Source organism: Notothenia rossii (assembly GCF_949606895.1).
Source record: "Notothenia rossii genome assembly, chromosome: 12".
NCBI lineage: Eukaryota > Metazoa > Chordata > Actinopteri > Perciformes > Nototheniidae > Notothenia > Notothenia rossii.
Genome location: NC_136911.1, coordinates 6,510,828 through 6,537,714, shown reverse-complemented (window position 1 = coordinate 6,537,714; position 26,887 = coordinate 6,510,828). Strand labels below are relative to the sequence as shown.

The window sequence follows — 26,887 nt, the reverse complement described above, 5'->3', positions numbered from 1 at the left end:
CAGTAGACCGTGCTATACCTACTCTAGGAAGAGACACAACGTCAAGCCAGGGTGGAATAAACATGTGGCTGATCAATACGCTGAAGCCAAGAATGCTTTTGGGGCCTGGGTCCGGGCAGGAAGGCCCAGAGAGGGGCCTGTCCTGGATCTCAAAAAGCTTACAAATGCTAGATATAAATATGCAGTTTGTTATGTCAACAAACATACAGAAACATTGAGAGCGGATTCTATGTCTGAAAAGCTCCTTCATAATGATGTGACTGGCTTCTGGAAGGAGGTGAGAGCTCTGAACAGGGCCAGTACATCGTTACCATGTACCATAGAGGGAGTATCTGGAGCCCATAACATAGCGGAGTTGTGGAGGCAACATTACTCTACTATACTTAACTGTGTTAAAAGTGACCCCTACAAAGTTGGTAATGTTGTGAAAAGTGACACAGTGGGAATCACAGCTAATGAGGTTTATTGATCAATTGCACAGCTAGCTGATAACAAAGCATGCGGCTCTGACCGAATCACTGCAGAGCACCTTAAACTGGCAAGCCCGAAGGTTGCAGTTCTTCTTGCCATTTGTTTTACCGGCCTCATGACTCATGGTGTGTTGCCAGACTCTTTGTGACTGTTACTTTGGTCCCTGTCATTAAGGACAAAGCGGGCAAGGTAGGGAGCTCGGATAACTATAGACCAATTGCTCTAGCCAGTGTGTTATCCAAAGTCCTGGAAAGAATTTTGTTGGATAGACTATGTTCTTATTTATGTACCTCAGAAAAACAGTTTGGCTTCAAGGCTAAGCATGCATCTATGCTTTGAAGGAAATGGTAGAAACATATAGAAGACAGAATTCCACTGTTCTGATTGGTTTCATTGATGCCTCTAAGGCTTTTGACCGAGTTAAGCATCATAAACTGTTTTTAAAATTGAGACAAAGGGGTGTGCCTAACAGTATAATTAGGATCCTGGCTTATTGGTATGCCAATCAGAGCATGCGGATCAAATGGGGGAATGCAGTCTCGGCGCCATTTGGTGTTAATGGAGTTCGCCAGGGGGGGCTCCTCTCACCATGCCTTTTTAATATCTATATGAATGATCTATTAGATGATTTAAATGTCTGTGAAACAGGGTGTGTGATTGGTAATGTGATTGTAAACCATCTTATGTATGCTGATGATCTGGCAATTGTTTCTCCTAGCAGTGCTGGTTTTCAACAGTTGCTAAATGTTTGTTCTGATTACGGAGTCAAATTTGACGTTAAATACAATGCTAAGAAGAGCGCTGTAATGATCTGCAGAGCAAAACGGGATAAGAACTTTTGTTTTCCAACATTCTGTCTGTCAGGACAGGTGCTGTCTGTTTGCTGTAAAACAAAATATCTGGGACACATCATCAACGATGAAATGGCTGATGATGATGACATCTATAGACAGCGGCGTGTCTTATATATACAAGCCAACATGTTGGCTAGAAAATTCTCTTGGTGTTCAGATAAGGTTATGGTGAACCTCTTTAGAGCTTATTGCACTCCTCTCTATACTGCCCCCTTGTGGGTCAAGTATAAGAAGGCGAGCCTCCGGAAGCTCCAGTTTGCATATAATGACTGTCTGCGTATACTGCTGCCTTAGAAAACCAAGGTGGTGCAGTGCAAGTGAAATGTTTTGTAATGCACGAGTCAACACGTTCCATGCTCTTTTGAGAAATCTAATGTACAAATTCATCTGTCGATTGAATGTTTCTCATAACTCTGTCATTATGCTGCTGTCAAATCCGTGTCTCAGTGCTGTACCATACCAGTCACCTCTGTGGAAACATTGGTATAACTGCCTTTTTTAATTTATATTTGAGTGTTGTATGTATTGTAATAATGGACCAAGAGTCTCTTTGAATAAAGAAGAAGATGATGATGATGATGATGATGATGATGATGATGATGATGATGATGATGATGATGATGATGATGATGATGACTTGTCCGTTTTATAAAGTACAGGATATTTGTATCTGTTGTCCCTTGCTGTGGTTTAGACTAATCAAACAGAGCTATTTTGACATAAAATAATATCAAGAGCAGATATTGGACCAACAAATTACACAATTACAATAACTACTAATTATATCAAAACTGTAACAAATTATTATTACAAAAGCTTGAACTGAAGCAGTCAAATATAAGGGAACACCCTGTTCCATATCAGCAATATGCTATAACTAATGTATTACGCAAGAAAGTTTGGGGCTCTCTGCTGGAACTGCTACCCCCGCGACCCGACCACGGATAAGCGGGAGAAGATGGGTGGATGGATAATGTATTACGCATGTTGCAGTGTACAGCAGGTGCAGTAGGATTATTGCATATGTGAGCGTTACAGGGTTCAGCAGATGCCCTGTGTCTGACTTCACTCTTTGATACTGTCTTCCTATCCTTTTAAAATAACACCCACAGCAGTGAGTGAAAAGACTGCACGCCCTCTCCCTCCGTATGTGCAAACTGAGTGTGCAGGGTAAGGGCTTTAGTGCACTTTAACTGTCAATTACAAGTTTGTTTCATCTGTACTTAAGGATGAACTGCCAGCTCTATCATTCAAATGATCTCAAGTATTCACATTAACTGAAGAAAACAGTTACCATGCTGATTTAACCATGGACTGTGCTGAGTGTGCATATTTCTGAAGAGTGTTTCATCTTCAAACTTCTTGACATTTTAAAGGTTTAGGTAAAAATAGGGTTTTCTTTCTAGAATAAAAACAAGACATGACCTAGAAACATGTTCATATTAATGTAAGCAATTAGCCTGCATGTACAAATGTTCCAAAAACAGAGTGGAACCCTGATGCTAATGACTTTATCTCCCAAAAGCGCACCTACTCATGAACACTTATGTTTCATGAAGTTAAAACGAGCAATTTACAAATGTATTGTGCCGTTAGAGAGTGTGCTGAATCAAACTCATAGCACTCCTGAGTATATAGATAAGAACATAAAAATGTCTTGCAGGCGGCCCTTCCTTTGAGATATTGCGCTTTCCTGATAAACTTGCCTCAAATAAAAGAAGGAATCCAAAGCTTTTAACCAGCAATATTTGGCAATATCTCTGTTCCCTCTTTTTATAAAGGTTCTCTATCTTACACCCAAACGTTTGCTGTTAGTTTATTTGGATCCCAAACTCTTCTCAAGTGGTGAAAAAAAAGAAAATGTCTCCTTACATTAGGAAGTTTAGTGGCACTGAAGTCACGAACTAAGCTACGATCAATATCAATCACGTTAGCATAAAAACAATCACCATCGGCCCATTCTTGTTATCCTCTCCAGTTTGCCTGCCATACATCAGCTCAAACAGCAGGGTGAAGAGAGGCAGGGCTATAAGTTGGAGCGTTCCTGCATTCATTTGTAAGCCTACGTTTTATCCCGCTCTGTCCCCTTATTGCATCCGCTGTGATTTCTTCCCTCTGTGGTGCTGGAGGACTCTGGGCCACCGGCTGATGACTTATTCTGCCTCCCAGAGGATCCGTGTTATGAGATCTAGGGAGGGTTAGTAAAATGGCCATTCCCAGAGCCCAGATTGACAGCACATTATTAAAAAAGGTGACACACACACACACACACACACACACAGGTGCTCATCCAGACCTCCTTATTTCACACACACACACACACACACACACACACACACACACACACACACACACACACACACACACACACACACACATCCATAACTACTACACAAGGACACACACTCTCCCTTTGCCCTGCAAGTGATGAAAAACAGTCTTAGTATAAAGTGCATTATTATACTTTGTCTTGGAGGGGAGAAAATCCATAATGTAATAACACAGTGGAAAATCTATAGAAATGCAAGGCTTTCCCTCCTGAATAGAAAAGAAAAGTCTGACAGAAAAATGCACCTTGTGCTGTTTGGTAATTGTCAAGCCTATTCAAGTCCAATTCCAAAAGTCTCCTTCACTCTCAATGTTTTCCCCCAAGCCCAGTGAGCATATGGCAGCTCTTCGGAGACAAATTTGTCAAAGATGAAAATGTAATTAAGATTTAATTTATTTTTACTTTGCCCATCAAGACGTCTGATGCGATAAGGAGATCGATGAATCATCATTGGGGGTGTGGAGTTGGGGAGGGGGAGGAGGCGGGGGCGATATTTTGTCGTACAATGGCGTTAAGAAGAAGAAGAACATGATTTAAAAAGTGATGAAGAGAGAAAAGGATGGTGGAGATAGAAGGAGGGGAAGTGGGCATCACTCTCTGTCACAGCTAACTCAGCCTTCTGGGGTGGCTCTGTCTCTCTCGCTTTTCCTCTCTCCATCTATGTCTCTCACCCCCCCTCTCCCCTCACCCGTCTCTCAGCCTCACGCATTCTCGTTTTTTCCCTCTGTGGAGACAGAAGGAGAGGGATCAGTTTGAGAATTAACCATGGCAGTTCATTTCACTGTAGGGCTGAGGACATTGAGGGAGATAGCAGCGGGAGGGGGGGCTGGGGGGGGGGGGCAGTGACTGGTGGCCTTTGAAAAGTTGATTTAGAAAATTTAAAAATATACCCTAATTTTGTTTGTACGTGAAAATCTTCAAATGCACTTTCAACTGGAGGAAATGTTTGTGTCTGAATATTATGTGTAGTAAAATAAAACATATTAGCTTAGCATGTTAGCTGCTGGATGTCAGTAGCAACTGTCTAATGTAGCTTCAACACAAAGTATAACTCAAGCTTGAATTACTTCAATGAAATCTATATCTTTGTTTTTCTTTCCTAATAAACTGAATGTACACTTTAAATAAAGGTACAACTAGGTTATCTTTAACAATGGGGTAACAGCTAGCCTAGATCAATCCAAAGGTTTGAAATAAATCTGCCTGCTAGCACCCCTAAAGCTTGCTAATTAACAATTTATGTATTGCTTGTCTAAAAGGCACACGTTGTGTTATCTTTTGGGGAATATGCGCTGGATTCATGTCTTTACTAAGTTTAGCATACAGAGAAGAAGTCAACTCTGAAGTCTCTTTGCAGAACCAAGCTAATTATCTGCTGGCTGTAGCCGGATAAATCTATTTTCCTAAATGTTAGAATAATCTTTAAGGTATTATATTTTTAACAGACTAATAACAACTTTAATTTGCCATATATTAAAATCCATATCTATATTACCATTGCATTTTGACCTCACTTAGTATAAGTGTATTTATTCAAAAATTGAAACAATGATTACCATGCTCTGATACTCACACAAAAATTTACTGTTTTTGTGTAATAACTCTATTCAGAAAGTCATCATTTCAGAAAGTTTGAAGAGATTAAGCCTTTTTTTTCTGTCTGCTGCTTGATAAAACGTATAGATCTCCTTGTCAGGACAGGATTAGGAGACACTTGTTCAGATTTAGTAGAAGCAGCCTCACAGTTTGAGGATCTCCTTTGATCAAAGCATTTAAAAGCATGGACACGCTGTGGGTTTCACTGTAATGATTAATCCACTGCCTGAAGAGAAAAATCCACATGAGACTTTCACCATCTGAATAAAACCGGGCACTTCTCGGTCCCAGGTGAAAATGAAAAGAAGGCTTGTCATATCTGGACAAGGACAGTTATTATTAAAACAACAAATTCAACTTTAATGCTGTTGTTCTCTAACTAGTGTTCTTAATGCAGGGACATCAGATGCTACATTCTTAAGGTATTTTGCCAGTCCTCCTGGGAGATGCTGATCATAGAAATGTGACCAAACACACATACACAAATATAGACCTGATTAAACCTTCCTCTTGTGTAAAGAAAGTAGGTTTCTATACATATTTCAAAGATAAATCCAAATCCCAAAGGAACTAACAATGGTCTACATCGCATTGAAGAATAAATCTAATTATTTTGTGAATGAAGACACACAATGTTTACTGTATAGGAGCCTCTGAGACGTGATTGTTGAGCATAAATGATGTGGTTTACAAAGTAAACCAACTCCAAAAATGAATTGTTTAAATATTAAATGGATTATTGAGCCCTGGTTAGCACATTACTTACTAATGCATTGATGTAATCACATTACTTTACTAATGAAGCGCTAATAAAGCACTCGTGTAATCACATTACACATGCCAGTATGTGCTAATACACTTGTTCCATTTATAAATTCAATTCAAAAGCAGTGGTTGATAAAAAAAAATAAGGTAATCATTTTTAAATGGATCATTTCCGTTGCTTAGATGTAAAAAGGACAGACTGCTCTAAAAACAGTATTTTACTTACATTCATTTAATGCCACGTGTTTACAGATCTTCACACATACACACATTTTCTGGGCTCACATAGCTTCACTCCCATCTTCTCCCCCTCACGTGCAACATCACCCACTCATTTATGCCTCTTTCCTTTTTCCACAGCTATTTGAATTTCCTTTTTATCCCGTTCGCTTTTTTTTCTCCCTCATTGCCCGTTGTTTTGCATCCCCTCATTCTGTTGCTCTTCTGCCCTTCTTCCCCACCATCATCTTCTTCTTCTGCCTGCGCCTATTCTTGCTCCATCTCTGGGTTTTGTTTCATGCTCACATTCTCTTTCTCTCTCTCTCCCACAACACCCCCAACCACCCCAGAGACCAAGCTTGTTTACTCTGTCTTTTCCACATCGCGGCTCTGTGCAGCTGTGACGGTAATCTTTCTTTCAAATATTTGTTTCTTCCATCTCCATTTTTTGTATACTTCCCCCGTAGCTACCACCACCACCGACGTACACCTCATTCCTTCCCTGAAATCTTAAAATGTGTCTTCCAACTTGGCTCCTTGGCTCTTTAAGACTTGCCACCTTCAATTCAGATCTACACACTGAAAGAGAGCGCGTTTAGCCGGGCACTCCTGAGTCCTGTGAGGCTGGCCGTAATTTGGCTCCTAAGGAATTCAATCAAGTTGCTCGCCGTTTGCTTTTGTTTTGGCAGCCTTTCCGCTGCTAACCAGTTAGCAATGGCTGTCACTACCACTAGGCTCTGTATAGCCAAAGAGCTCCACCTGATGATGGATTGCTATAAAATGATGGCAGCCAGGGAAAGTAATTACCAACTTTGCCTGCGGGGGAAATTTAGCAGTTAAGCCCCTTTTCAGAGTAGGTGGCACCAAGACAAACAGGTGAGACACATCGAAGGTCAAAGCAGAATGGATACTGACAGAAACAATGTAATGACACACACACTGCCACGCCAACAACTACATGTGGGTGAATAAATGACAGATTAGCTTGTTCAGCGAGGAAATAGGATGTATGCCTAAGATTTAGAGCCCATAGACCCATGAGAGTACATTTGATTATTGGTTTCTGATTATCCATTAGCACGGTTACAGTGGTGATCTTGGATGGATGACAACATAGCTGGAACTGCACCAGTGAAGGATGAACCTCCAACACACATTGTAACCATGGCTCTCTCATGTGAGACTTATTGTAGATCAGTTGATGGCCCACATGGCAAAGGCTCTCTTCTGTATTTGAATGCCCACATTTGTTCGTGTGTGTGTGTATTCTGTTGCTGAGCCCACATGCGAACAGATCATGTTCAGTGAATCACACACCCCGTCGCGTTCACCACCCAACGGATCGCAACCATGATCCCTGCATAACTCCTAAAAAAATCAATGGAGGACACCGTCAACATAAGCAGCTCCTAATGCTCTTCCTGTGCGATAGGACCAAATTAGATTGCAGCCATGCCCCGTAATGGCCAGGCCCGGGCAGGTGAAGGGGATTGGAAATGACGGTGATTGAAAATTAATCGAATGACCCGACATGGGATCCTGGACATCTGCTCGAACCCCACAGGTTGTTCATAAAGCGGCGAATAATTGCTCTGACAGTCCACTGGTGTTCCAAACCATGACCTGGAAGAAAAGGTTATTTGGCCCTGAACGAGACCAAATTACAAAGGGTCCTGATTTCGTAGTCATTTTGTGTGGATCAGATCACTTTTCTGACAATGGAGTGATACACAGTAAAATCCGGAGTGTTAATTCAACACTGAAATACGGACCATATGTTCACTGGCTCTCAGTGTTCAAATTAACTCTTTAAGTGTTCATTTAACACGTAAGTGGTCATTTAACACTTGAACCCCTCCCTTTAAGTCTTAATTTAACACCTAAAGAGTCAATTTTAACACTGCCAGTGAACATTTGGGGTTAAATTAACACTCCGGATTTGACTGTGTAGGCTCAACACTTATTTCGGAAAGGCAAACACGTTTCATACAATGCAGATGAATGTGTGTGAATATGTGTCTGTGTATCTGAAGAATGTTCTCTGTGCTCCAACTGTGAACTTATAGTTTGGTGACACACACTAATGGAAGTCACCTCTCTGCTGCTCCCTGGTTTTACATTTACATCCCTCTCAGGTTAATGTAACGGGTCCCCTGCCAGATTCGATGCAGGTAGCGCCTGTGTATTATTGCACTGAGTCAGCCTAATCAGACTCGTTTAGCAATGTGTTACCTATAGTTCACTTAAAGAGCTGGAAAACTTGCAGTCTCACATGTTGGACTTTGTGAGAAACTTGATGATGTATAATTGGCTTGGCATATGCATACGTAGAGATTGCAGTAGCCTAGTTACGTTAGCATTGCTACGACCCTGTAAAATGGGTTTTGAATATGAACTTGATTGACGTACTTTATATCAAGACTGAGGCTATACCTGCTCATACCAGACAAATGAAACGGTGCTTTGTGAGTTAGGCAATTGTCCTTGCCCTTGTCCTTCCTGGTTAGCATCTGCCCAGCCCCTTGAGGTTTGACCACTGATTCGCTCCTTCTCCATATGTCAGCAGAGGCCTCCTGCACTTCACAGCTTTCAGACAGGCCACAGATTTGGCTCCCTAAATACAGCTTGCAGGCAGAGATCAGAGGAAGAGTGATTGAATGACAGGAGTTTGATCAAAGTCCACAAACACAAAAACATGCACCTACGCAGGAAATACTCGCCTTCCCTCTGAGTACTTGGAGATATTTTGTGACGGCTACATTAGGCCCCCCCAAACATCCCGCACAGATACCTCCCCGGCTTCCTCAGCAGAAGATGTGGTGGTAAGCGAGTAATTGGAGAGAAGTGAGGTAGAGAGGGGAAAAAAGCCTATTTATTTAGTTTCTTCCTCTTTAGTCGACGAGGGCGCATTTCTCCTCTTGCCCAGCATGCTTCCTCTTTTCATGGTGAGGGGGTTGTTTGTTCGTGTGGGCATGCTGCCTTATTGAGGGCAGGGAGGGCAAGTCCAAACAGATGATTAGAAAAAGTGGAGCTGGCATTGATCTGGCAAATTCCTCCCAAAACAAATAGCAACCAAGAAATATAACGCAGTTACCTTCAAGCTTATAGACGCAGAGAAAAAAGGGACAAAACCAAGATGTCGGTCTAGATCATTAGCTTCGTACAAGGACTATTTTTGCCTTCTAGACATCTCAATTAAACTCAGATCTACGGCCAGCCAACGTCCTGGTGTGGGAGAGATCTGGTCACCATGGGGATGAGACAGACTTTATTATCTGCTCAGTGACAGTCTGGCACAAGGGATTGCTTGATGGAGGGATGGACAGGCAGGCAGCAGGATAAGACATGCTCTCCTACGGCAGGAATCAGACGCAGAATTTCCCAAATATGATATCATTTGACATGTTGCGTGTCTGTGTGCATCAGATTCCGTCTCATGCGTCTTTGGCAGCTCATGTTTTAAAGACAGTGTGCTGAGAAAGGGTCAACTTTTTAACTTCAAAATATATAAAATATCAAAGTCTGCCTGTGAGCTTGTGGGCTGTGCTGAAACAGTTTTTTTCAGTGATTTTGAAATATTTTCCGGTGTGTATCTTTTGCTGTACAAGAGGGCAGCAATGACCTTTCAAGGCAACAACAGGGAAATCAAAGCAGAAATAATGAAGGGAACCAGAAGAAACTAAAGAGATATTAACAACCCTCAAACCGTTCACACTCTGTCCCTATTGGCCGGAACAAACCTTGACAGGTGTGTAGTTGAGATCAAAACGGAGGCAAGAGTTCAAAGATGGATGGATGTTGTCCCAAACAGAGCTACTGTGGCTCAGTGTCCGATCTATCAATCGAAGAGTCAGTGATTCAATCCCATTCATGTCATCAGGCAAAATGCTTAACCCTATATGCTCCTGCGAATTGAAGTGTATGTAAGTCGCTTTGGATAACAGCACCTGCTAATAACATGTAATGTAAAGCAATGAAAGAGTAAAAAGTGAGGGAAGGGCCACTTTCTACCCCTGGCCTGATACTATTGTATTGTAAGTCTTCAGTTTCATGTTATACTGCTCATCAAGATTTCATGTAATGAATTGGGCGTTGGGGTATGAACTTGATAAACAGAGAGGGAGGATGGCAAGACTAACAATACAATATACTACTAGGACGAACGTTAAAGTTATTGCCTTTAAAGACAATTAGATCTCCATTAACTTGTGTTTGTTTCTCTTTCTCTCTTGCAGGTATCCCTAATAACATTGGTCCAGTTAGTAAGTACAACTTACAAAATAACTATATGAATGCTTGATGCTTTGCTTTGCTTACTGTGCCACCCTTCACCATACATCCCTAAACTTGGTGCCAAATGTTCATTTCTGATTCCAATCTTCCTAGAAAGGTTTGCTCAACAACTGTTGACAAACCTTGTTTTTTGGGAAGACAGATAAGCAATAGCTAGGGGCTATGTTCTCATGATGTAGGCATATTAATTTACCTTATCCAGACTCAACTCAACCAGACGACTCTTGCCTGGCTCTGCATGCAGAATGGCGGTTTTTTTCTCTTCTTCTCTCCCATGCATTATAAATAAATGGCATCTAGACTTTATTAAAGTGCCAAGACGTCTCTGGCAGTATAATGTCACAGGAGGTCATTTTAATATAAGCCGCAAGCGCCTGGGCTGGTATTATCTTCGTCAACCAGTAGCCCCTAAGGAGGGGAAGGAAGAAGAGAGGTGCCATGTCTCATGTTACCGCTGCCTGGAAGGCTTTGTGATACAGGAACCATGGGACTTTATTGAACAAGTCAAAGTGCATTCACAGCCTGGCTCAATTCTCTTTATCTTTTTTGTCATTGCCCTGTTCTTAGTGAATCTTCTCTGTTTCTAGCGCATTGATTAGTAAATTGCCCCCTCCATGTCTGATCCTGGACCTTCATAGTCTGGCTAGGGTTAAAGAGACATGCTTGTTTTTAATAAACTGGCCCCAATGATCAACTTGCCGGTCAAATGGTTATTAAGACAAGTCATCTACAGTATACTGTAGCTGCAATATTGTCGGCTCTGGCTAAAATGTACTTTAGAATACACTGGAATGAAGTAAAAGGACCATTATCTTATCGAAAGTAAACCAATTTACCTTTATTCGTAAGAAATGTTAACTGGTTTTAAAGTATATTTTGATATATATGCAAAAAAGTTGAAATAGTATAAAGTCAAAATCCTTTTGGGCACATTACCAATACTCTATTAACAGCAATGCCTTATCCCTCCACTTCCCATCCAGATGAGAGCCATAGCTTGACATTCTGAGTAAACATTCATTCTTTTTTTCCTTGTTTTATAATGCGAGTGTCTACTTTGACCCAATATCTAGTTCATTCCTTAGTGTAACCAAGCCAAGCGAGGACACGATAAGGACACGCTTGTTTTCATCGTTTAACGGCTAAGATGATCACTGGGCAAGTTTCCCAAACCTTGCTGTGTCAGACTCAGGCAGAAACAGAGTGTTCCCAGGTGGTTTTAATCAGGCTTTAGATTGGAAGTGAACACTGGTTGTAAAGCCTGATGCTGTGTCATGAGTCAGAAATGGACATGTGACCAAGAGCACCAAACTACCCTCTCTAAACCTCCCCCTGCTTGCCTTCCTACCTCATCACATTAGAAATAATGTGTCCAACTAATGCACTGCCTGACGAGAGTTTAGCATGTGTGTGCATGCTCCTCGTATATACATGCTTACATAATCACGTCAGTCCTCTCTATCCCATCTAAATAGGCTGTCCTCAAATCCTTTACAGGGAGAGTGTGCATGCTGATAAGTGTGTGTGTGTGTGTGTGTGTGTGTGTGTGTGTGTGTGTGTGTGTGTGTGTGTGTGTGTGTGTGTGTGTGTGTGTGTGTGTGTGTGTGTGTGTGTGTGTGTGTGTGTGTGTGTGTGTGTGTGTGTGTGTGTGTGTGTGTGTGTGTGTGTGTGTGTGTGTGTGTGTGTGTGTGTGTGTGTGTGTGTGTGTGTGTGTGTGTGTGTGTGTGTGTGTGTGTGTGTGTGTGTGTGTGTGTGTGTGTGTGTGTGTGTGTGTGTGTGTGTGTGTGTGTGTGTGTGTGTGTGAGCGTATGTTTGTTTTTTGGGAAGGGGGTTGATGTACAAAATACACAAACGAACGTCTTCACTTCTCATCCAGATTGCCCCTCAGGGATTTAGAGTTCTTCACACGAGAGGCTGTCTTGTCACTACAGCCTCCCAACAAACAAGAAAACTGAACACACTGAAGAGGATGAGGCTGTTTTAGATGCAACACAAACCAATTTTAGTTCTGCGTTCTTAATAAAGGAAGAATAAAGTGGACTTAAAAAGAATAGGAGGTCCATGAGGTTGTTAAATTGACTGAAAGCTAAACCATTGTGGAGAAAAAGAGAAAGCACAGCGTTGTTCATGCTTTAGTTTGAAGCCAATTGAATCCCTTATTGACTTTTCTCAATTCTATTTCAAGTTTATTAAGTCAGGCAGAATTTCCTAATGCGGACCATTAAAGGGAAATTAATATTTTAAAAAACAATCCTATCGACGCAAGATTGCATTTCATTATGGGTATGGCATTGATTAAAATCCGTCACCAGTCATTTAGCTTGCCTAACCTGAACATTCCCCATAACGAAATAATGAATGGAACCCAGATGTGTATAACATCCAATCAATTGCCAACACAGAATAATTAAAAATGAACTTACTGTACCAATTAGAGGTTATAGATCCAGACAACGCAGTTTGCTCATGTGTGTTTTTTTAACAAGTCAGCTTTATTCATTAGGAAACCGCTTCACCAGGAATAGAGGAACTAAATTCAGAACAAAAAATTAAGGGACATGACAATTTACAAGATATAAGACCTGAGTTTGAGTGGAGACGTGGTGGGCCCTTTTTCTTCAGCACTTTATTTTGTAAATCTGTCACTTTCAAAGAGCCTCTCATCGAGTGTCTCAAGTGTCTTCAACCCACTGGAGGTGTGGCAGTCATCACTAATTCCACAATACCCCAACAGGATCCATTGTAAAACGTTTTTGGGGGGGATAAAACAAATAGAATAAAAGGAAGAAACGGGAGGAACTGCATGATAGTCTTTCGTTCGTGCAGTTTTAAAAATCAATGATTTATGTTGTAAAGGAGGCTTAAAAGTGATTGTCACAGTGTGCAGACATGCCAAGCTCAAACCTAATATGTTATTTAATTCCAATGCAGTGGAATAAAAAAATCTTTCAATCAATAATTCCACGGGAGAAAGTCATTTTTTTAATGATCTGGCCTGAACAGAAGTCTCGTATCAGATTCAACCTTAGTTAGGCCAATAGGCTCCATGCCAAGACGCCACTGGATGTTAATTACCCAAGATTGCATGATTCATGAGTCAATAGCAAAAGGACAGAAAGATCAAGTGAAGAGATAAGGGGCACAATCAGGAAACGTATCCGTATTCCTCCCTTTGCTTGAGTCCTCTCCATTTCCAACCAATGTATTTCCCTGACACGGAAATACGGACGTGTATGTAATTATTCGGTTATGCTACCCACAGCAGTCCCTCATTCCAAGTCCCAAACACCTGCCATTATTTATTCATTGTTATTCCTCCACCAGAAATACACTGTAATTAGATATTGATTATATAGTCGATGTGATGAATTAAACAAAATGCCCCCTAACTTCTTGATTTGCTATACATAGTTTAGATTCGCTTGCATAAATCACGACTTAAATACAAAATGAAAGATTTTTTTCTTCAGTTTTTTACTCATCATTGCCATGTGCCATAAACACACAAACAGACAGCAAGCCAATGGAAGTCACACAAATTACATACAACGTCTCTCCAATGTCCTCAATGGGTCTTTGGATGCATTCCCTTTGCTCGTCCATGTCAGCCCTGCCCAACTGTTTTTGCTGTTTCCTGATTTACAGATCCAAGTCATGCAAGACATGTCCATGTCTCCAGTTCTGTGTGTACACCACCACCACCTAGTCCCCCACCCCCCTTTAGACTATATGTAAATTGCATCACATAAGTGCACATGAATAACTCCTGGTTTCTCTCAATTGCACGCAGTTCGGCCGAATGTGTCATCCCTAGGTGTCGCTAACCGAAAAGAAGGTAGGCATTTAAGAATACGCAACAACAATTTTTTTTTTTCACAGATTCATTTATATCTGGGTTTTTGCTAAAAGCACTCTTTTGTAGCAATTAGTATTTGTATATGAGCACGAGTATCTTTCCCTTTTCCAATCTTAGCTATTTTTATGACAAACTGAAAAGAACATCCTCCGCTTGCTAGTCTTTCTCCGGATTAAGGTTCAGGCTCCTTCAGTGGAGCACTCGACATGCTGCAGGGCCGTACATTATCCTCTCAATGTGTGCACTGTATGTTTATACATACACCCTCGATTTTAATTAGGTGCAGAGCTTCCAGAGATTCCCATCTTAGCGTAACAGGCGGGGAAAAGCAGGAGAGGTTCCGCTGTGTTTTTTATACAGATTGATGTTAGGCTCATCTCAGCCTAATCCATCGTGCAGATGTGATGTGCAGTCACCTCGCAAACAACAAGCACACGACCACTGAGCACTGTGTTTCCATGACTGCAGCCAAGCACACTCACTGTATGTTAGGGGCTTATGTCACCTAGTACAATAGCAGAGGCTGGGCGTATTCATTATTTTCCCACTGTTTGTTTTATGACCGTAAAGAATTTGAGGGATTGATGTGTTCACTGCTAGCCAGTTTCCTTGCCTATGCTCCTGTGCACAAATTTATAGGGTGAAAATTCTTGGATGGCCTCCATCGAGGTGGAGAGTAGTTTGTCAGTGGACCGTTTCTGTACGGGGAAACACACATAGAGGCTTCTGAATTATACAAAGCACTTGTTAATGAAATGAAGCATAAAAGAGGGACCATAATATTTGAATTCTTCTGCATCTAAAGCATTTGTAACAGATGCTGCTACATGCAGCCAACTTCACTTGGCAATGTCACTCCTTATTTCCCAATGCCATCATTCATCATTATTGCGCCTGTTTATTTATCTTTTTAGAGTTACAGTTTTATTAAGCATTATGCTCAGTAATTCTCTGACATTACATGTTTTGTTTGATGCAATATCATGATTTTTTTTGTTTCTTCTTTTAATTTGTCTAGTAGCTCCTCAGGTTGCATTATCCACTGCCCCTTCTGTCCACGTTGCAAACAGCAAGCGAGGTAGGAGCTGGAATTCATACGTTGCCCCTCAGATGACCCCCTGAGCCCCTCACTGTTTAACTGATGTTTCTGTTTTACTGTAAGCCCCCTAACCCCTGTAGCACTAACCCAATGCTAGAAGCCTGTGTATCCATATCTGGAGCTCAGTTCTGGACCGATGGTCTTCTCTGCTCAGGGCCCATTGAGGGTTCATTCATCTATGGAATCGTTTCTAAGCACTATAAAAGTCCCTTGGAATAATATCTCTTTCAGTTCAAACAAAGTGGGTGCTGGAGACTAGAACTATTTTTGGTGAATGTGTTTCCAAGAATCAAGACTTTTTATTCCTCATTCGTGCATGATTTATGACCTTAGCCTATTTCTGGAAAGGAGAGATTATTTGTCTTCTGAGAGTATGTCTGCGAGAGTGAGGCGTCTAATGTAGAAGATTTAAGCTCACAATTGGACAAGAGTTTCTGCTTTAGGTGAAATGTAGAGTGGGCTAGACTTCATTTTCAAAGCCTATTCAGGTTGTTAGCATCCGGACAGAGAGACCTGACCTCAATACAGATCCTTAATAACCACAATCCTTTGGACGAAAGCCCCATCCGCCACCACCCTGTTCTGGATCCGCAGGCATTCTGTCTGCCAGTGAGGCTTAAGGTCACATCTGTCTCTGCTGTGACACGTGGTGTCAGTGGTCACTCAGTGTGGGAGAATGATGTTTAATCGGAGAGTGGCGAGCTGGGGCTGCTGCACCCCTCAGGGTGGGCTGCCAGGAACTATCATAGAATGCAGCATGAGGTTTTACAGTCCAGCTACAACTCCATACATCTAATTCAGCATGACATAACCCTGCATAGCAGACACTCTCTGCCAGTGCAACTCAGCATATGCTCACTTTCCTTATTGACTGCTTTCCGTTGTAATAAGCCTTTAAATACAACTATCTAACCGTTTAAAAAAAAAAAAGGGGGGTAAATTAAGAGTTTTAAAAAATCAACGTCATTCATTTCATTACAGAGGGGTGTGAAATGAAGTATCTTTGAACGTTTCATCCTGCTACCTCAAACCATATTGTCCATGACAGTCAAGAGATCAATTAGAGAATTATTCTAAAACTCCCCAATACCATTCCCTGAGTTGAAAGATCCATTTCATTCATGTTCTGACCTGCCTTACGCTTCCGTTGTTGTTTCCAATGTGACCGTGTCTGTGTGTCATAATTTTTGCAGCCTCTCTTGCCTTGTGTCGTGGTGTGCTTGAAGTGATGTGACCTCTTGGGGTCCAACTAACGCCGTGCTTATTTTGTGTGATGTCTTCTTACTCTGGCTGTGTCCATGTCAGAATAATCATTAGTTACCATCCCTTTCATCATTTTCCCAACATCTCTTTCCTCACGCCCAAGTCTCCATTTTTAACCTTGCATGCCATGGTGCCTAAATTCGTGCTAACACAGCCGCCGTAGCACTCGCAGCAAGATCAACAATGCCAACACTCCCTACCGCGTCTCTCTCTTCCTTTTTCTCTCTTTCTCCCTTCTCTTCCCCTCACACTCTCTTTGCAAGACTGTGAATGCTTCGGCCACTCCAACCGATGCAGCTACATCGAGCTGCTAAACACCGTCATTTGCGTGAGCTGTAAGCACAACACTAGGGGCCAGCACTGCCAGCTGTGCAAGCTGGGCTACTACCGCAATACCTCAGCAGAACTGGACGATGAAAATGTGTGCATAGGTTAGTCGCCCACCGGCCCCTTTCATCGCCACCCTGCTTTCACACAAACTGTTCTCGCCTCACCTGTTACCAGAGAAAGTGTCATCTTTCATCCCCCACGGCTTCATCATCACTACACCCTCCTGCCTCCATGTTTTTCCGTGGTCTTCACATATTCCTGTATTGCTTCTTCTGCTCTCACACAATTTGTAGGACTTATAATTCAGCTTTAGTCAGACACACACGGTTTTAATAACTGTAGAATGATTCGTGAGTGCTACTATACCAGGGTTAGCTAGCTAGCTGTATTTATTATTTGAATTATATCATATTTATTTAATAGCTCCTTGTCTGTACTTAAAAAAAAAATAGCAAAGCATTAATAGCTAGCATAATCAGATTTGCAGGTACATATAAAAGAATAAATCTTAATGCACAACCTAATGGAAACACCTCAGACAGTCTGATGTCTATAGAGTAACATGGAGCTAGCCGCACGTTAGCATAGCTAGCTGTTTCCTATTGTTATCTATCGTTATGCTAATATTCCCTCAAATGTATAAGTAGATCATTCATGAAATGGGGACATGTCATTATACTATAAGCTTGTAACCTAATGCTTGTCTAACACCTTAAATATAGAATTACAGATTACTAGTATTCAATTTAAGATGACTTGTCTGTGAAGATATTGTCATCTTAAAGATTTTGGAATTAAAAGGCCATTTTCATCTGGTGTTTCTGTTATTTTGTCCATTACCTTTACACAGGGATTCACGCACTGCATCATTGTTTTTTTGTACATGTAAAAATGTGTGGAAAATTAAATTTCACATAGTTCCTAAGGCAGTACTTTGGTTCCCTATTGGATTCTTTAGATAGCGCGCAGAGTGTGAGTTCTTGGTACCCAGTGCCAGGTGCACTTGTGAGTCCTGAGGGGGGAGTCTGACAAGTAACAAGACTTCTTAGAGAAATGTCGCGAGGAAGCCACACCGCCAGTCAGAGGTGCCACACAAGTGCATATGTCATATAGGCCTACATGAAATGGCCTCAGGAGTAGCAGCTGAATCCCGTCACAAGGCGTTAAGAGTCACCAAGGCGTTACTTTTTGCAAACTTGACCTCACCCTGCCTCCCTCCCACTGACCCCCCTGTTTGTCACTTGCCGTCACCTCTCTCCTCTCGCCTGACCCTCGGAAGTCACTCGGGTGCAGCCACGTGCAGCCAGCGGGCCACAGAAGGTGCCATGTGACGGCCAGGACTGTCAGAGAAGGTGTCACTTTGAATGCATAGTCGCTGTTGAAAGCACCATGTCAGTTGAGCGTAGGGCAGCAGAGACACGAGAGGTGGGTTTTTTGTGTCTAATTGTGGCTGATTACCATTCTCTTATGTAAACGACAAATAGGCATTTGAAGATAATGCCAAATTCCTAGACAATGTTACATGTATTTGTTAATAAGGAATAGTTAGAACATATTACAACAATGCCCATTTCAATGTGCTTTACTCTCATTCCTCTGAAACATGAACATTCACTCTTTGTCTGTCTGTGTTGCCAATATCCACCTGGTAACTATTCATCACATGTTCCTGTCTCCTCTTTTCATCTTCTCCTAATATCTATCTCCTCTGTACCTGTGTGAATGAATACTATTTTGGAAAAGCATGTGCAGATTAGCTCACCTTGTTCATCTTATATCAAAGCTACTGATAATGCTTTGCATATTTGGCTCATTGCACGTTGTATAGCTATATACTGTAACAGTAACGTTATTTTTATTAAATGACAAATATGCTGTAATGAATAGAAAGTTTTCATGAACCTAATCATTCACTCTTTTCTCATTCCGTCTTCATAACAATTGAAATGGTAGCATTTTATTCTGTATGAGTCAGATTTGTGTCGGTTGAAAATAATCAGACTCTATGTTGTAATAATGACCTTATTATTGAACTTAAGGACGGTGGTCCACGCTGTGAAAATCCTAGACGTGTAGCAGGAAGTCAAAGCCACCCTGTTTCCAGCCTTTGTTTGTGTGTGTCTTGTTTTTCCAGAGTGTAATTGTAATCCCTTTGGCTCAGTCAATGATCGCTGTAATGGCACAGGATTTTGTATATGTAAGGAGGGCACTACAGGGCCTAAGTGTCAGCAGTGTCTACCTGGCTATTTGTGGGACGATGGCTGCAAATGTAAGTAAAACCACAACCCTCCTCACGCAGCTCCTGGCTATTCTCCTCCTCAGCTCTGTCTCTCTTTACTATCCCTCTGATTCCTTCTCTCTCTGTTTGATTCCTGAGCTCTGGCTGGAAGAATGTGCTGCATATGCGCAGGACTGCCCGGCTGCCCGGACAAATACAGACCCATAACATGAGCTAACCCAATTTACTAAGCCCTTTACTAAACCTGCAACTCACACTTGCTGCAGCTGTGTAACAATGTAAGGTGTCCTCTATGGCTCCGATAGGAACAGAGCAATGGCATGGCAGGATGCATGATGCTCCGTAACTCAGTTATCCAGCCATGTCGCACATCAACAAACAACAGCTGAGTCAATATTGACTGCTTGACATGCTGCCTGTGATCTGTTTGAGTAGCCATCACACCCCTCGCCAATCCACACCAGCACAATGCCATCCAACACTAACATTTTTCAAAGGAGAATGCTGGTCATTTTCAGTTCCAGCTCATTTATTATTATCTACCATTTACATTTCCCCAGGCCATTTTACAATGCATGCCCTGTGAAGTCATTTGTCCTCAAATGTCACCCATTTTTCTACAGGAGGTAGCCATAAGAAAGTACACACCTTAGGAGGAAGGATTCAAACTCTTTGATAATGAAAGAAACAACTTTAATTTACAAAATACCCATTGACAAACACTGTTTATACTTCATAAAGTACTAATGGAAAGAGCACAGATGATTTGGCCCCTCTGGAACTGTGCCGGTTAATACATTCACATAACATAGTGTCATAATTGCTGCTAATTAGCATTTCATCAACCATGACCTACCTTTGCATCACTGTGATCAATTTACTTCAGAATGATTTAACTTTCCCAGAAGGTGATGACATCTATTTGCCTTCCTCCTGTAGCTCAACATTAATCTTTGTCCTAACTAACAAAGGCGTCCTAAATAAAGCGACTCAACATTGTCAGGTTTCCTGTTTTGTGGAATTAAATTCTACTCGTGACCTCTACTTCTTCCTCCTATGGATGAAGCAAGTGTAATATTGCCATGAAGAATTAGGGAAAAATCTTGTCTTCTTCCTATGACGTATTTTTTCAGTCACAAACCATGAAGTATTTCCTGATCCAATCAGGATGTGAATAGGTCTAGTCATACAGTAGTTTATAGAGGCAGTACATGCAGCTTGACACTAACATGTTGGAAATAATATGATTACTACTTGCCTTTGTTAGATTTTTGTTGGCCTTTGTTAGTCTGCGAAATGTAAAAAGAATGTGTCAGGTGCAGATGAAAATGTGTGAAATGAATAATTTGTTAATTATAGCTGTTTTTGACACAGCTGGGTGTTCATTAAATTGCACTGTGTTTGACTAATAGATTCAGCGTTTAAGTGTGAATACGCACTGTCAGCACACAGAACTGTTTCTACACAAAAGGTAGAGGTTAAGGCATATGTCACATTTCATCATATGATAAAAGTGGAATCCTGAGAATGCTGAGCTGCACAACAGAAGTCATTACATGTTGGTGTCGTAGTAACAAGACAGGTAAAAAAAGACAGGGCCGATTCATACAGATGGGAAGTCTGAATGGATCAGAAGTTTTATTTGTCAGATAGGCTGTGAAACAGTTATCAGGAAATCAAACAAACACTATTGTCTGAGGTGTTCTCAAAATGCCAATGCCAACGTTTATTCTTACTTAAGATCAGACCAACTTGAAATATATATTTTGAATAAATGTTCTTCTATAGTGTCCACTCCAACTATTCTCCAATTATTTTTCATTCAGTTTTAACTTTATTGTCAATTCCTCTATTTGTGTTACACAGACAGGGGGATCAAAATTATATTTCTGACCACCCCAGAGAATAAAGAAATATATTGATGTAACAAAAGTGCTCAATAATTGTAATTCAAATAAGCACATGTCAAAAAATATTTAACATCGTATATGAAATGTATTAAACGGGAAGTACATATATGTAATGTTTATAGTGATTATAGTTACAAATATCCAAAATAACAGTAAGTACAACTGAGTAAATATAACTACCCAGTCCTACCACATCCATTGTTGTTATCCATGTAGTTTTTATAAATAAATCTCTTACTGCTCTGGCAATAACATATATATATATATATATATATATGTGTATATATATATATATATATATATATATATATATATATATATATATACAGTGAAGAACAGGCTTATTGTTCATATATATGAACAATAAGCCTGTTCTTCACTGCAATTATAAAACAATTTTTTTTATTGAAAATCATATTTTCTGTAGAACATTTAAACTAGAAACCCCTGAAAACAATGCCCGTCCAAGGAGCTTATCTTTGTTTGAGTTACCTCTCGACTGTAAAAGAAAAAACTTTTTTCAGTTTTTACCTCTCCTTGCTTCTTTACAGACAATATTCTATCTGCATGCAAACTGAAGAATGCAATTAAATCTCAAATCTCTCATCAAACACCTCCCAGTCGCAGACAGGCACACCTAGTTCAGCGGTCCTCTCTCTAAATATTATCACTCATATCAAAAGCAAACGCTACAAATCTCATCATTTACTGCCTGTGCTGGCTCTGTTTACACGCAGAGAAATGGTTCATTTGAGAGAATGAAATAAGGTGTTCTCAAAATAATTCATCTCAACACAATGCTCCACTAGAATCTTGAGTTTAACCATAATGCCCTTTGCTCTCCCCCCATAGTGTCACAGTACCTTTAATCTCATTGACCCTGTTATACATCTTTAATAAACTTGCTACTGATGTTTTTAAAAATCTATACCTCTGTTTTTTTTGGACTTCAGCGATGCTTAGTTGGCAGCAAATGAAGCGCTTTGTCTGCAGGGGTCGGCCATTACCTGAGCTTTACTTTGAAGTCAAGTGAACGTGCTATAAAGTGTTGAGCACCATGCATAATTAATATTTAAAGTAGGAGCTCAACTTAAAATGAAAATACGCTCTCAATACCTACATGTAAACAAAATGCAAGCTAGTAGGGGCTGCTTCCCCTCATTAGAAACTGCTGAAGGCCACTAGAAAATAATCCCATTTTTGTTTCTGAATACCACTCTGTCTTTCCACTTGAAAATAAATAATCAATTTCTCCCACTTTATCTCTTGCTGTATTTGGGCTTAGCCTACTTTCTGGAAGACAGTGAACCAGTTTTAAATTGAGGCTAAATGCGACCTGGGGAGAGTATATTTGCTGTTGGAAGCTATTAGTACTCCGTCATTCCCACAACATAAAGCAGCTATTCTTAGCCCACTTTTATTTGATCTGCTTTTTATATTCACTCACAATATTGTTTAACCCTGAAATCATGTTGTCTGTTGGCTTTTTATTAATAGGTGGATTTATCAAGTTGAGATTGCTGCTAAAAGTAGTTGGCAGCTATAACACAATTAACCTTCTTGATTTGGAGATGAATATAGCTTAACTAATATGGAATTACTTAATTCTGTTTGTACCCAACAGTGTGGGCTATTATCATTGCTAAAAGCTAATAATCAGCTGTTAGACGAGTCAGTGCTATTTGTCGTCCCAGTAAATAATGCAATCCTTAATATGGTGGGAAATTAACGTTGACGTGCTGTGTTCATCAAACTAATTTGTGTAAGGTTTGCATGCACAATGATGTCATGCACTTCATTTCAAGTGTTGTGTAATACTTTTAAAGCAAAAAAGTAATGCAAACCACTTTGAACATCTTTAGCAAATACAATTATAGAAGCAGGAGGGATAAGATAGACCGGGTAAGAGTAGTTCTGATTAAAGGAGCACTTCTGATCATATCAAGACCACTTGGGGAAAATCACCGGTCTTGAATTTATAAATTGCTCCTCCTTGTCGTCTTGAAGGAGACATTTCTGTTGCCATGTGAAGCCGCCTCGTTACGAGGAGAAAAAAACGACTTCCGAAGAAGGAAACAGAGGTTGCAGTTTTATATATTGACGTATTACTTTAGTTTCTGCTGAGTGGCTCAAATGGTCTTGAAATTGATATGTAATTGGGAGACAAAGACAGAGTTCAGGTGTGTGTTTTGGACCGAGGTGTGCATGGTGTTGAGCAGTGACCTGAAACTAAACTCACAGAGCCAAACTGCAGCTCCCTCTCTCCGGCGCTTAGACAAACAGGATTGGTGGAGTCAATGTTTCTTAACAAGCCCCCCCCCCCCCCATCAAAGCCCTATTTGGCTATTCCTGGGAGAAAGCAGCCATCACTCCTCACTAGTAGGAGAGGGGCCTGCTATTTGTTATTGTGATATTTACGTCCCGTAGAGTTCATAGATTGCTCACCACATTGTTTTCCACTCCCATAAAGGAGTGGAATGGGCAGGAGTGGCCCCCGTGTTTATCACTGTTTATTTGTCTCTGTTGGTTTATTAGTTTGTGTGCCGCTGCTCTGTTTGCCTGCAGCTTGCTTGACAGCCAGCCTCCTACGGGAATAGAGTGGCCTCGCTGTCCCAGCTCTAAATATACACCAATTTTCACCTGACGTTCAGTTTGTCTTAAGAAGCCGCTGTTTGGGGGAAAGCCTGTCAGGCTGTGAGGATTTCTGTACAGCAGCACTACTGACGGGAGCGGACTTTAATCAACTCTGATGTTACAATGCAAATGATTAAAAGGGAGTTTACTCACACTAAAGTCAGAGTGATCATGTTTACATTAGAAGATGATGATTCTTCTTTATTTTTCTTTTAAAGGTGGCATTGTATTATTAGAGGAATAGATTAGAGGAAGGTACAGTAGAAGTTATTAATGTGTTTTTGATTCTACCACCGGTAGAAATATTATACATTTTACACTAGGGTTAGGGTTTTAACTAGTGCTTTTACCAACAGATTTATACTAACATTACTAACCTGTTATAGTCAAATGTAACCAAATAGGATGCATGCACTGCAGAGTTTGTCTTAAATAATAATGTTACGTTACTTTTATTTATCAGGGATTATTTTTGATGGAAATGTTTACGAATGGTAGTAGAAATGTACTTTTTTGAGTAATATGAATATTGATACCACTTTTTTAAACTGCCCATGTAAAGATTCAGCTGAATTAAAGCTGCTATAAAATGTGGTAACACTTTACTTGAAGAAAATATTCTGTCAGTTTTTGATTTGTTCAAATCAGAACATACTGTAAGAAAGTGATCCCAATTATTTCAGTTTAATGTGATTTGAAATTAATTAGATTTTAGTTTTGCTTTTAATGCAGAACACTTCAGGTAAAGTGTCACCAGAAAGTCTGTTTCCTGTGTGCCTCTCACCCCTCTCTCCTGTCTCCCCCCCCCCCTGCAGCCCGGGTGTGTGACAACGAGCTCCTGCGCTGCCAGAATGGGGGTGTGTGTGTGAACAACGTGCGCTGCAGCTGTCCCTCAGACTACTCCGGCCTGCTGTGTGAGAAGTCCCGCTGCGAGGCGGAGCTGGGGGGCTGCCGGGGCCCCGACTCGGGGGCCGCCCTGCCTCCCCCCCCCCTCAGGCTGCTGCTGCTGCTGCTGAGCTCCACTCTGCTGGGGGGGGCCTCGGCGCTCTGAAGAGACCGGGACCTGGTCGGAGTTTGTCACTCCCACCTTCTCCACTCTTACCCCCCCACCCATTTCAAATAATCAACCATTAAACAAGAACATGAGCTTTCTGGACTATCCAGAGCTTGTCCGCCAGACTCTAAGGACACTCCGCTGACGATAAGAGAATGTGCCAGACTAATGAGTGCAAACACTTTTCATTGAATTTCAAAGAATATATAGAAATGAAAAAAAAACATATACTTCTAAAAATGCCAGATATTATTTAAAAAAAAATAGCCTAATAAGAGTGAAATGTGCAAAGAACAATGAGACCCCCCCCCACCCCTTCTAAGCCATACCAGGTACTCCTTCCAGTTTGAGAGGGGATAACTGAAGATGACAGACTTGTTCTCTTCCTCTCTTATTGCCACGGCAACAACAGCTGCGACCAATCAGCTCTGGAGTGAGCCGGCAGTGGTCGTCGATCCCCCCCCCCAACCCCCCCCCCGGGACGCTTCTTGCTGCTTAACGTTGGCCGGGCCGCTGCTGAAGACTTATCAGAGAAACTGAGAACAGGAGGCATTCTTTGCTGTCAGTGCATTGTGGATAGAAGGAAATCTGTCCGGACTGCCACTTTGTGACACAAACCCCCCGCCCACGTCGACCCCCCTCTAGCTTTCTGTTTCTTCCTCATCCCCCCCACCCCGCCATGCTACCACAGACCTGTGCTTTCGTGAACGTTACTCTGTAAAAACCCTTGTTGGTTGAAAGATTATTTTGTCCGATGTTAGTGATGCACATGTGTAAGAAGCCCCTCCCCCCTCCTCTCCTCCCCTCCTCTTGCAAAAAAGGTACTCCAAACTAAGCCGTCTGATTCTTTTTTCTATCTTAGAGCCGCCACGCTCCCCACGATCATGATGCGAGGATAGTTTTCGCCCGAGCAGACGAAGAGCTTAGAGAACCATCGGTGTATTTGCAAGTTCTCCTCTCGACAGAGCAAACAAAAAAGATTTGTGTAGTCCTTTTGTATCTTTGCCGAACTGTGATTGAGAAAAGGCAACCTTTAATGTATCAATTGATCCAAATGAAGAAGCAATTGTTTTTTGGTTTCTTTTATTTTTTATTGGTTTCCATTTCTTTCATTCACTTATTTTATTCGTTAATATTTCTTTTAGTTGTGCAGTTGATTTTCCTTTGTATTGGCAACGTGCTGGCATCAAAGAATATCAGTTTACATATACAGTATTAATAAAGTGTAATAAAATCCCACCAAAGGACATTATAAATGTTTTGTTCTTGCTTTAACACTTGAGAATTTAAGTGAATAAAAGTTAAAAAATGAAATGGTGTTGATCTTTTGTTGACTGCAGGTAGGTATATTATTCATTTGTTACTGAAATTGCATATTACTTTTCTGGACACTTTAACTAACTATTTGTTGGATTTATAAGTGTCTGAGTTGTTCTATATTGTTATAATATGTATATTTGCCCACGCAGCACACACTGCTCAGGAGTGCTGACACTAACACGAGATGCCCTAACAAGGCCACCCTGACAAAACAACCGCATACAAAATGTGTGTATCAGCTCTGGTGATATTTCCGTGATATTTATCTAGAATTCAATCTGGTAAAGATTTGTTTCAGCGGCACGCATTGTCGGAGGCAGTGAATTAAATATTTACAACTATCGATGTGTCAGAGAGCCTGTGTTCAAAGTTTATATAGTGGCTCCTGTCAGACACACGACATTTTATCCATAACCTGAAATATTCAATACGCAGCTCCGGCTAAACACACTCCATTTGTTTTTTAAAAGATGCCTGGGAGTAAATAAAATAACTTTGGACTGTTTGTTACACTAATAGGTAAAATATGTGTGACATGTTGTCCTTCCTTCTCAAAAGGAACACTACACTTCTCCCCTAATTTACCAACGTTTATGATGGATCAGATTTTTCTTGTTTGTGTCAGATCTCATCTTTTCAAACATCTTCAGTGTAC

General features: G+C 41.0%; 1 protein-coding gene across 11 annotated transcripts in view; it reads left to right on the top strand.

Moving 5' to 3' along the window:
- Positions 1-26,226, top strand: part of ntng1a (netrin g1a) — an 83,378-nt gene extending 57,152 nt beyond the window's left edge. For 2 of the 11 annotated variants that reach the window (XM_079662153.1, XM_079662150.1), the window contains exons 5-9: positions 10,470-10,496; positions 14,318-14,362; positions 15,402-15,461; positions 19,210-19,344; positions 24,674-26,226. In XM_079662153.1, the coding sequence (XP_079518279.1) occupies positions 10,470-10,496; positions 14,318-14,362; positions 15,402-15,461; positions 19,210-19,344; positions 24,674-24,909 (503 nt within the window). In that variant the 3' untranslated portion in view covers positions 24,910-26,226. Of the gene's footprint in view, positions 1-10,469; positions 10,497-14,317; positions 14,363-15,401; positions 15,462-17,008; positions 17,177-19,209; positions 19,345-24,673 lie in introns of all 11 variants that reach the window. The other 9 variants (XM_079662154.1, XM_079662155.1, XM_079662156.1 and 6 more) reach the window with 9 other exon arrangements.
- The last annotated feature ends 661 nt before the right edge of the window (positions 26,227-26,887 follow it).